Below are 13,124 nucleotides of genomic sequence, written 5' to 3'. Positions count from 1 at the left end.
ATGGGGGTGGGGGTGGGGGTGGGGGTCCAAAACTTCTGGTCTCTGTATCTTTTTTACTCCCCAGTGTGTGAACAGGGGCCTCTTCCTCTTTGTGTGAAATGAGTTTTAAATTTTCATCATAACCAGGAGACACATCCTTCAATCAACTTTTTAAAAAAAACAAAAAACAAAGACATGAAAAGTGATAATTTTCAGTATTGACTGATATCCAGTATAGTTCTATCTGTGTCCTTATGTGTTCTCAGCCTGTAAAAATCTAGTATAGACACCCTCTGTTCTTGCCAATGCCATTTCTTTCTTTAGTAAATTTAATATCCATTACTAAAAGGTCAGTATGTAAAGTCAAAAAATATTCTTGAGTCCTGCAATTTTTCTTTTACTTTTTGACATTTTCCAGCAAGAACAGCAGGAAGATAAACGACCAAAGACCTACACACCGCGTCGCCGATACACACCATCCCCTCTCCCCCCACCCACTCGCCGGTCACTCCCTGACCTTAACGCAAGGACATATCATTTCAACCACATTAGTGGCGGAAATCCAGGTAGGCTACTTTATGATCTGTGTTGTTGAGTTACAGTCAGTGTTTATGATGATAGTATTAGATTGTAAAGTGGATGTTGTTGACGAAAATGGCGATGAATGATAGTGATGAGGATGATGATGAGGATGATGATGATGATGGTGATTAGATTAGATAGCTTTTGCTGACCTGTTTGAACTTACAACTTCAAACATTCACATGATGGTGATCTGGGATCTGTGCTTGTGAACTTAAGTATAATTAAAATGATGTGTATGTGTGATTGTTATAATTATATGAGTTCCCATTATATACATCTTATGCATGAGTACATAGATGTGTGCATATACATAAATCTATATATGTAATTATAATTACATATATGTACGCATGGGTGTGTGTATGTGCATGTGAACAACACATGAACAGAATAAGGCTTCATCTATCAAGGTGGAGAGAGGACGTTAAAAAGAGAAAGATTAAAAATTAGGCGTTTGTCTACTTATTTTTTTTTTTATAATTGAAAGTATTTTTATGCACTATCTGCAATCTTCTGGGCCCGTGTTCAGTATTTGTTGAACCTTAGATCTCTCAGAGTGCCGCACATTGCAGAACTATGCTTGGCTCTGCTTTGCCACTACCATAAGCAATGCTTCAGCATCATGATAACCAACACTTCTTTGCTTTTTCTCCCGCCTGTTATTCTACTTCAGTCAGCTGAGATTGGTACATTACACCGTTATTGTTGCAATAAACAGAAGAAACTCCAATATTTAGCTCACTAAAAAGCAGAGTCAAATAGAGTTCCTCATAAGTATTGCAACAGTGATGAATATAATGTATCATTTAAAGTGTCACCAGTTTGATTTTCATTCTCTGACAACATTTCATCTTCAATGAATAAAAGGATGATCAAGACCCTCATCTCTTCATCCCTTTTCAATATTTGTATCTGACCATCAAAATTAGAATAGTGTTCACAGAAGAAATATTAGTGCACAGTCTTCGCATTATAAGAATAAGACTGGGGGTTTTTTAAAGCATTTTTATAACATATATAGCTCTATTTTAATTTTACATTTAATTAAAATGTCTGATTAAGAATTACACTCGTGTGAACATGTGGGATATTTGGTAAAGTAAAGATTTTAAATCGTATACAAGTAACAAACATACATGTAGTCATTTGTCAGACACTATGTATTTAAAGGTTATCTAGGCTGTAAAAGAGTCTGAAAGTTAAAAGTTTAATTTTGCAATATAAAGAAAAAAATGTTTTAAGCTATAGACTATGTGTTAAGAAATGGGGCTTGAATCTCTTAATCATTGAGGCTTAAATCACATGATGCATCTTACTGGCTCACACTATAATATCTCTGTTGCTATCACTTTTAATATAAACTGAGCAGGTAAACTTTTTATCCCTTGTGAAGAGATTCCAGTTTTTCCTCTAGCACACACACACCTGTTTATGACATGTTCAATTTGTCCACAAGACTGACCCAATAACAATACATTTTGTACTATATTTTTTGGACTCTGTAACTTACACACTGTTTAAAATCTTGCTAATTAATTTATAGTTTTTTCATCTTTTTCTTTTTTATACCATAATTCTTTTATTATATTTATCCTCCTATGCATTTTTGTTTGCCATGCTTTCACTAATGTTTCACTATACACCTTTTGATATGGCTGTGTGACTGTCATGTTCGTTACATGAGACCCGTCACTGGAGATTCACTTTGTACAAGATCACACTTCTTACCAACAACATCAACAACATGGACGACAGCAGCAATATCAACGCCAAGTTGTCAGTAACATTTCTTCACAATCATCACCCAGCAGGAAAGGCGGACAAACGTACCGACACTCAGGTTTGGATATGCACCCGAGTTATGGTGTAGACTATCATATGTCAGAACATTACCAGGATTTTGTTGGAGACCTAGACGTAGTGCCTGAGATTGATGGCACGGAGCAGATGACGTATCGACCTGTACATGAACGTCTTGCTGCTGCTACACCACGGAGAAGGTACCACTTTGAGAGCTCTCGTCTGCCATCCAGAGTTTCCGTGCGTCTACTGCGGCCTGAAGAAGTTGGAGAGTCAGATTATGTCACTACAGAGCCCCAAGTGCTGCAGCCCCCGCATTATTTTGAGTCGTACAGACATCCAAGAGCCATAATTCAACAACCTCGAAGTGCTGGTCGACGGGTGAGGGGGGTAATTCATCACCCTAGAAGTCCAGGTGCTGCACACAGGGGAGGTAAACACCTGTACCGTGGCGTAGTGTGTGCGATCTCGCGGTGAGGGTGACAGCATTGACGGGTGATAGCGTAGTACCTTTCAGGGCCTCCATGATGCTTTCTGTCCCTAATACCACTACATTTCTTTGTCTATGCGGATAGAATTTCTTGTGATGACCTCTTTTCATCAGAACTCCTCTCATTTAAAATGTTACTTTCACTGTAACAAAGATTTTGATGGTAAAGTTTATAACACTCTTGTGATTTGTTTTTCTTTCTATACTATGGATTTTGCATTTCTTTGTATTTCCATTCATCATAAATATATGTCAACTAACGTTCATATTTCCTAGTATCATTTCCTTGAACCCTGCAGTTTTTTTGGTTTGCCTTGCTTATCCTATTTTCAGATCATCTCTCTGCCTCATAGGGGAAAGGTTTTCTGGAGTCCTTGTTTCTGTTTCGTCCTATAAACTTTTTAACCTGAACATCACGAATAAAAAGCTTTTTGTTCATTCCATGTCTAGCAAACTGAAGTTGTCTTTTGGACAATCTGTCAATACTCTCTTTTTAATGTACAGTAACTTTCTTGCCTGAATAATGGTAGTTTGCACTAATGTGAACTGGAAACAAATTTTATTGAAAGGTCAACCCAGATACATTTTCTTTTCTTTTGGTTTGCTTCATCTAGAGCATGGCCTTCAAAGAAAATATTTACATCCTGCGTAAAATTCTGATTTGGGTACTTAATTTGGTACCTCACATAGGTCTTTGGAGCGAGTGTAAAGCTTGACAGCTCAGAGCAGTTTGGTGACTGGGTAGCATGAGTGAAGACGGGCAGAAAGCTTTTCTGCTTTTGCCATCGCCTCGTAGGGGCACAAACTCTGATCTGCAGAGCTTCATGGTGGACTCGTCATGTGCAATTATGCCATCTGGGAAATCTTCATCCAGTAAGTGAAGGGAAGGCTTCGCTGTCTAACACATGGCATAGAACGCTTCTGATACATTTCAACTGAGCTAGCTGGTCATGCACACCATTTGAGATTACCAGAACCATGTTTTATGAGACCCCAGGTTCAAGAAAAACCTGGTGCTTTGTCATTGTCATAGACAGTATTGAAAACTTGTAGTAATAGCTGTAGATTCCATAACTTACTTATCAGGTTACTTGTCTACTTTTTTATTTCTTTTAAGAGTTAGAATCCACTTTTTCTTTACTTGGCTAATTTCTTTCTATTCTTTTTATGAAGTCTGTGATGTAGATTTGTAGAGAAAATGATAGATATTTGACTGTCATTGACACACTGATTCATAGTCTTATTTGGGATTTTTTTCTTGGTTCATTCCGGGTTTTTTTCTTTTTTTGTTAGTGCACTACTAACAACAATTATATAGGTTCTAAAACTTTGTCTCTGTAATAATATTATGCTCTGTGTTGAATACATTATATTAAATCTTTCTTGAAAGTATGTTATGAATATGATGTGTCATTGCCTAATAGAGAGCACACCGAAATAGATTATAAAACTATACGGTTTTCTTTTTTGTAATTTATTTGAAAAGACAAATCAGAGGTATACATTTTTTTATAAATAAAAAAAGTCATTCCAAATATAAAATAGAATGGAAACTTTCTACAAGGCAACACTTAAAAGTTTAATTACTTTCCGGAGTTTTGTTTGGTGGTACCGGTAACATGAACATCTCAAAACAACAGCAAACATTTTGTCCAGAGTTATACACAGAAAGCAGCAAAAGTTATTTTTGATAGTAACATACAATGAATTAAAGAAGGAAGAGAGAAGGAAGATAACTAGAACTAGATGTTTGATGGCAAAGGAAAAAACTGTCTGAACTCAAAAGTAACTGCCAAACACCCATGTGTATGAGCGTGAGAGTGAGAGAGAGAGAGAGAGAGAGAGAGAGAGAGAGAGAGAGAGAGAGAGAGAGAGAGAGAGAGAGAGAGAGAGTGTGTGTGTGTGTGTGTGTTTGTGTCTGTGTGTAGCATGTGAATGTACTGACGAGTGCAGATAATGTATTCATCATGCCGCAGCAAATTTCTCTTTTTGGAGTTCAATGAAATCACATCTTATTTTATAACTCTGAAAACGACTGCTCACACACCTGACCATACTCATTAATATTATCCTTTTAACTTTACTATTTGCCCAACTATACATTGTAGTAGCACTGTTGAAAACGCTGTAATAATCCATCTTACAACTTATACTGGTTGCATGCAGTGGAGTTCACATATTGTATGGTGCGTTTTTACTTGCTTGAGGTAGACTTAATCCACGTCTCTCTCTCTATATATATATAGGGTGACCTTATTTAGGCCACATATGGCCTAAATAAGCTAAACCCCCCTCCCTTACCTTATTTGGGCCACAGGTGGCCTAAATAAGCTAAACCCCCCTCCTTTACCTTATTTAGGCCACACCTGTGGCCTGAATAAGCTAAACCCCCCTCCCTTACCTTATTTAGGCCACACCTGTGGCCTAAATAAGCTAAACCCCCCTCCCTTACCTTATTTAGGCCACATATGTAGTCAAAATAACCAAACCAATGTAAAGCATTGTTTTCTTTACAAGTTAAATTATTATCTCTTTAAAACTCTTCACATCCATTTTCCTTCACAGCCGTATCGTACATGACATGTGATGTAGAATCAATTTAAGGTCCTTGGAAAGGTGACCAGAAAATAACAAAATTATTTTATGATCTTCACTTGCACTTGCAATTTTTTGGACAAATTAAAGTCTACCTAATTATATTTTTCCCCCTCATTTTTCTTCACTATAAATGACAACTGGCATGTATTGTTTTCAGTTATTATCAAGAAAGTGGATAGGCGGACTACGGGGTCTATCTAGCCAAAAGGATAGGTGGACCCCGGGGTCTACCTAACAAAATGTTAGGTTTTAGGATGTGAACCCCGGAGTCAGCATAGTGAAATACGTAGATCTAGGTTTAACTAAGGATCGGTGGACCCCGGGGTCAACATAATGAAATAAGTAGATCTAAGTTTATTTTATAATAGGACTGGCGGAGCCCGTGGTCAAAGTAGTGAAATTATAAGTAGACATAGGTTTAATTAAGGATTGGAGGACCACGGGGTCAATGTAGTGAAATCAGTAGATCTAGGTTTAATTAAGGATTGGTGGACCCTGGGGTCAATGTAGTGAAATAAGTACATGTAGATAGATCTAGGTTTAATTTTAAGGATTGGTGGACCCTGGAGTCAACGTAGTGAAATAGGTAGGTTTAAGGTGAACCCCAGGGTCTACCTAACGAAACACTAGTTAGGTTTTAGAATAGGTGGATCCTGCGGTCACCGTAGTAAAATAAGTAGGTTTAATCAAGGTGTCCCGGGGGTCCACCAATCCTTAATTAAACCTTCTTAATCCTCTATGGCCTTGGTGACTCCGGGTTCCACCAATCTTTAAAGAAACCTACTTATTTCACTGCGGTGACCCCAGGGTCCACCTGTCCTAAAACCTAGTACCAATCCTTACTTAAACCAAACCTTATTTCACTACGGTGACTCCGGGGTCCACATCCTAAAACCTAGTATTTCGCTATGCAGACCCCGGAGTCCACCTATCCTCTACAGGACTATACTATTATTATCAATTTGCAATTTTCATTGATTAGCATTTTTGTTTAAATATAATATTGAATCAGAGTGCAGGGGAGACCGAGGCGCCTGGTCGATTCGGTGGTCGGCTTTTGTAGATCTATGCATTTTTTACGGAAAGCCGTATTACCTAACCCTATTACTAGATCTATTAATGTTGTGAAAACTTCAACCTCTACAGCTCAGGCGTCAAAAGATGCTGGTAAATAATAATAGATCTACGTCCTGAAGTTTCATAATTTATTTTTATACAGAATAACACAGTACACAGTCAGTAGTTTTTATTTCATCGAGTTATAAAAATGGCCTTCGTATAAAAATTGCCTTGTTTTCAGAAGCAAGTTTTAATAGTTTTAGTTCTACCTAATCGATTTTCATGCGAATTCAACCATTTTGATGATCTTTCTTTTCCTTTTAAAAAGATGTAGATCTAGGCCTGTCGGATGTAGCAGTGCGAATAGCACTGAGTTGTTTAGATCTAGATCTAGATCTAGACCCATCAAAACACGAGGCTTCGTGGCCGATCACAAAAGTCTACAGGGCTTATCGAGGCCGATTCGCCCTGCCGCGAGCACGTTCACTAAACTGCCTACTAGATAGAATCTATACCAAATATTCTCTACACGATCTTTGCTACTACTACTACTAGGCCTACTAGCCTACATGTACTACTACGAGACAGTACGAGAGAGTGTCACTCAGGCAAAGATAGTGTAACTTTGACTCAGCCACGTAGTATACACACTTTTTATACCCCAAATTTAACCCGAAAGTCCATTCGGAGGATTTGACCTTTTCACTTGACCAAAGTGTGCCAAAATGGTAGCCTAGCTTTTGCCCCTCCATGAAGGAAAAATCCGGCCCTCATTCAAACCATTGGAATTGAGCAAAATTTTGCGTTTTGTGCTTTGTTCTTTACAATATTCATTATGGTTATGATTTATAAGTTGTACACTGAGGCAAAACCATACTAAATGAGAAAGGTGCACCATTATGAAAGTGGAATGAACTCAGTTGCCTGAAAAGGGTAGTTTGAACATGTGTGGCCTAAATAAGCTAAACCCCCCTCCCTTACCTTATTTAGGCCATATGTGGCCTAAATAAGCACTCCCATATATATATTTATATTGAGACTGGAGGAGAAAAACCCTTCTCTCCAACTGAACAATGATCTTTTTTACCATCAGGTTTTTTATGCTTTCTTTGTTTGTACGTGTGTATGTGCGTGTATGTATGTGTGTGTGTGTGTGTGTGTGTGTGTGTGTGTGTGTGTGTGTGTGTGTGTGTGTGTTTGTGTGACGTAGAAACTATTGAAATTAGATTTATGCAAACCTTGCTTGGTCTTCTCAAACCTTGCTTGGTCTTCTCCATGATAGTTTATTCAAGCAGACTCTTTTGTATTCATTCATCACATTCAATTTTTTTTAAATTTTCATATTGTCGGAGTAAAGCGTATAGTATTCTACCTTCAGAGAGACCTTTTTACTGACATCAGTGTGGGTTTTTTAAAACCGTAATAGTCGTAATAGTAGCCTAAGGCTACACTCCCTACCCCCTTCTGTCCAATTGTTTTGAGTTTATTTAATTATTTTTTTTTGGGGGGGGGGGGGAGGGAATGCCTCGTGTGTAAGTGAGAGAACTTCATAACATCCACCCTCCCTCCCCAACCCTCCCCCCTCCAAATTGACCAAGGGTAATTTTTAAAAAGGGCGATGACATTGAGACACAGTGTCTCACATAGCTTTCACCAACCGTGACCACTTATAAAACTATACTGCCTGTTTGTACAAGGTGGCCGGGTTAGTCTTGTCACTGTCACCATGCTCATTGTCCACAGACTACTAATACAATCTGACCCCGTCGTTTTATGCAAGAAAAATTCTGAATTTATGCAAACTGAGCCTAAAAATGTGAATTATGTGATTCTGTTAATTTTAACAAAGAATGATAAGAAAAATAATCAGAAACTATGCAAAAAATTATCAAATTTTGCTAAATTATGTGGGGTGCATAAAACCACGAGGACAGTACAATAAATTCGTCTTCTATTAACCCCTCTTTTCGTGCTGTATCTCCACCTCCTACATCAACCCCCAACCTGCGACCTCCCGTGGCTCTGGTTTGCCCTGTAGACATGTCTCAAGTGAAGCACGTGATAGAACATCAGTTCCGCCCAGCCCCCGCACAGCAACAGAGCTACCTGCCTCCCATACAAACACAGGCCTTGCCCGCTCTGACCGCAGTACAGGTGAGACAATACATGATGCAAGCATACACTCACACACACACACACACACACACACACACACACACACACACACACACACACTCACACGCACAAATTATGTTTGTGATTCAAATTTTTGCTTATTGTGTAGAACAGGATCAGACAGAGTTGAACTGCAGAGTATTTTTCTTACAGCGACCAAATAATGTTTGTTCAGTGCAGAGGAAAAGTGAGTGGGCTGTTGTGTGGGACTTAGGGACAACATCCTCCAACCACCTGTAGCAGGCAGAGTTGTAGGTTTGTCAAAATATAATATTAAAAAATTGTAGAATTCATGAACCTAATTTAACACATATTATATAAAATATATTATATATATACTTGTACATAATGCTTGTAGGTATACCTCACACATGTATAGTAGTAGTTACTGGTGATTACAATACAATACAATCTACTTCTGGCACTTTCACCCCACCCCCCATCTCTCCTCCCCATGTACCTCTAGCCGGTGACCCCCGCCGAGGTGGTCCCTTACCAACCAGTGACGGCCGTGCCAACCTACCCCATGCTCAGTGTCGGAGGAGGAGGAGGAGACAAGAGGAAGGACACCATGTTCAACAAATCAGGTAACTGAAATGTTATTAGGCTCTCAGACTTGCAACCGTAAGGTCGTGGGTTTGAATCCCGTCAAGGGCCCGACGTTGTGTCCTTGGGAAAGGCACTTTACACGAATTTCCTCACTTCACCCAGGTGGGAATGGGTACCCGGCTATAGACAGCGAAAGATCTTGTCAGTTTGTTAGTGTTTGAGTTTGAGCGCTTAATCGGCTGCTTGCACTGTATGCTTCCCGGGAAGCTGAGAATGTTTCGGAGTGTTCTATGGTCTGCTGGGGTAATAATATAGTGTAAAGCGCATAGAGCCTGCTGTTGAGCGGGGATATGCGCTATACAAATGCTAGCTAATATTATTATTATTAGTACAGTCAAACCTCGTTGTACCGCCCCCTATTATGTTACCAATTTTTGCCACGTACAAAAAGGAACACCTACAATATGATCATCAGATCGAATTTGTCCCTTCACACTGCCATCTGCCAACTGAAACTGTCTGAATTGTTGTAGGGTTCAATTTAGATCGAACTAAAGAAAATTTGTCCCGCCATACCTACAGCAAACTGACCACCAGAGGTACACACAGCATGTGGTGCACAACACCCACTATTTAGCTACTTGATAATCTTTTCCCAACGAAATACATATAAAATAAGACAGCTAGATAAAGAGAGAGAGAGAGAGAGAGAGAGAGAGAGAGAGAGAGAGAGAGAGAGAGAGAGAGAGAACAAGGCTCTCGGCTCTGAATGTGTGCATAGTATATATATATATACAACAGGCCCGGTAAAAACAGGGATCCGCTAATAACAGGGATTTTTTTAAATCCCCATTTTTTCCTACTATTTGTCACTATTAAAAGTTTTAGGCAATAACAGGGCATCATCGGAGCCTAAAATCGGTTATAGCTGGGACAAAGGCTCGTAACAATCTGTAAAAAGTGAGAGAGAGAGAGGGAGAGAGGAGAGAGAGAGAGAGAGAGAGAGAGAGAGAAATGCAGGGATAGAGCAAGCCCACGCAAACCACGCCACTGCAAGCACATGCAGTGGGTGAAGCGAGAGAGGGCTACAGTGTGCTGTAGACTTCGATCTAGCCCTAAGCCTAGCTACACGCACACGTAATGTGTCATGTGCAGGCCTGCCACATGGCCAAAACCCCTGTTCATAGGTACTTGTGGCAAGGGAAACTATCTATGAATAAATACAGCTGGAGGATTAGTCCACAAATGTTTACTTCCCTTGCATTTCTGATTTAACAGGGATCTGATATAACAGGACTTCTTCTCTGCTCCCACCATCCCTGTTGTATCAGGTTTCCACTGTACTAGTGCATGGCTGCTTCAACCTGGCCTGTTTTAAAGTCAACTCAGGCTGACTGAAGTTTAACTGCACTTACAACACAAAGGGTCATAAGTGCTGATGATTAGAGGTGTTATAAAGAGAAACAAACACAAAAAGGAGGACAGATCAGAATGATCGATGTTTGATAGTGATCTGTTAGAAAAAAAGAGTAAACCATGTGAGAGCACCTGCCAAACCCCCACTGAGTGGAATACACTGCCAGCATCCCAGAGGACAAACATCAGCAGATAAAATAACCCCCCCCCCCCTCCTGTAGGAAATCAATTGAGTTTGATGTGAAAACACTGGGTGAACAGAAAGAGATTATAATTCCCTGATCTTTTTTTTTCCCCAAATTTAGTAACCTCTCTTAACCAAAAATAAAATTTGCCAGTCCCAAAGACTTCAGTTTAAGCAGACCCTATATATATACTAACCATTCACTGTCATCACAGAAGTTGTGAACTTAAAAACTTAAAAAATAAGCAACTAAAAATCTCCACTATTAAATAAGAAATTAGATCTATGTGTCCGAGTCAGACACTAGACTAAAAAAAAAGGCCTCCTCTTACAATCCTACACTACACTGGGTCAAAGTGCAAGAGAACCAAAGGTGATGGAATAACAAGAAAAGATTCTGCTCAAAACCGTTTGTGAGGCATCTTGGTGAAATCAGGCACTCATCAAAAATAATTACCGGTAATGAAATTAAAAATCAAAGAAATCAGCATTTTTCGGCCAACAGGCAATTTTTTGGTAATTTTCTTTCTTTGGCTCAGCACCTTTTATGTTAATTTAAAAACACATTTTTTTTGTGGGGATAACTGAAAAACATTGAGTTAAGGCAAAGAAGATGTAAATTTTCAGTTTCCAGTGACTGTCAGGCTATGATCGTTACCAAAATTTGGCGGCCATTTTCTTGCTAATTTTACCTCTGAAACCAAGCGACCCTGACCTCCTTCAATTGCAAATATTTCAACTTCTCCTAAAGCAAGGCGAATGAACTGGCTTTTAAGATGGTACCAATAACCTCATTTCATTTATGCTCAAAAAATTGACGAGCGCCTGATTACCTGATTCCAGCACGTCGTGACACATTTTGTTTTGAAAGAACAATAATATTTTTATACCATAATAGGTCTATTTGCACTAGATTTGTCATGATAGTATTGATAGCCGAGACAGCCTTTTGTTGTCTAGTTAGTAATAGTAATAGTGATGGCACACAGTACATATATGTACACAGACAGCATTTTGTCGTAAACAGTAATTAGCAATTATAACACGCACACAGTGACAGCTTTTTGCCTACCCAGTGTCTATGGTGCAGCGGTTAAGTGCTTCCGCTCTACTGTCAGTGTTACATGCAGGAGACGAGTTCCATTCCCGAACGGGCAGAACATTTTCATCGAGTATCTTGGTCTTTCACTTTCTGCTGGGATGATATTATACACACATAGAGGCCTATCCCTCTCAGGCGGGATTGTCCCTCTGACAGGCAGAATTGAAGGCCTGCTACCGGAATGATCTAAATTGTGTCAATAGGGTCATAAAACAAAAACACCTTCAATTTAAAAAATAATAAAAATGAGCCTTTTCATCCTTTTGTTGTAATTGTAATATAATATTACTAAATATCTGTCCCCATCGTTTTATGCAAGAAAAATTCTGAAATTATGCAACCTGAGCCCAAAAATGTGAATTTATGCAATTTTGTTAATTTTAAGAAAGAATGATTATAAAGGAAAATTAAAAGGAATTATACAAAAATTGATCAAATTTGGCTAAATTAGGCGGGGTGCATAAAACCATAGGGACAGAAATAGAAATAGAAATACAGCTTTTTGCCATGATAAATGACAGTGATAGCCTACTCAACTGACAGTAGGCCTACTCGGTGACTATGTTAAGTCGTTGAGGAGCGACATTTTCAGGATACCACAATCTTAATCTTTATTAAGAACTAAGAAGAGTAAGACAAGAGTAAGAAACGGAGGCTAAACATTTTAAATCACATTTATTTTGTAATTTCAATCAACACAACAACTCTATGAATCATTCTCTTCTGAACTTTAAAAAGAAATGACAACATGCCAATGTCATGCGTAATTATGAACAAACTAAAAAAATAAAATACGTCATGTATCATGAGTCAAATGAGTGTATCATCAGATCATGTGAAACAACTAAATAACAAGGAACTCGTCACTCAGTCCCAGTGCCCAGGCTAACCGAGTAAAAAATGAGTGGAATTGGAATGATGCAATAAAATAAAATGCTAACAAGATTTTATTTATCCAAAACATACACTAAAAAAACAATTTTATCTGTATTGTGGTATGGTAAAGGGATGGGTAGGTTCATCACTCGTCTGCTGTGACTCGGACATTTCAGTAACCCACTTTCAGCACTTTTCAAGGACCCCCGAGCAAGCGTGGATTAGTTCCTGCGTGCTGTCGGCATCGTTGACCATTTAGGGGCTGTTCAGATATAATCTTACACCTTTTTGGGGGACTTTTTTAACCCCCC

The 13,124-nt window shown here is 38.9% G+C and overlaps 1 protein-coding gene across 1 annotated transcript in view; it reads left to right on the top strand.

The window, feature by feature from the left end:
* The window catches only part of LOC101861997, a gene marked incomplete at its 3' end in the record, with an annotated part of 88,080 nt that overhangs the window by 45,096 nt on the left and 29,860 nt on the right, over positions 1–13,124 (top strand). Inside the window, 3 exon segments of the mRNA XM_013089539.2 lie at positions 398–545; positions 8,550–8,665; positions 9,153–9,273. Coding sequence (XP_012944993.1) covers positions 398–545; positions 8,550–8,665; positions 9,153–9,273 — 385 coding nt within the window.

This window comes from Aplysia californica, unplaced genomic scaffold (genome assembly GCF_000002075.1).
Source record: "Aplysia californica isolate F4 #8 unplaced genomic scaffold, AplCal3.0 scaffold00975, whole genome shotgun sequence".
In the NCBI taxonomy this organism is placed as follows: domain Eukaryota; kingdom Metazoa; phylum Mollusca; class Gastropoda; order Aplysiida; family Aplysiidae; genus Aplysia; species Aplysia californica.
The sequence above is the reverse complement of the archived record's forward strand: the minus strand, read 5'-3'. Positions and strand labels throughout refer to the sequence as shown.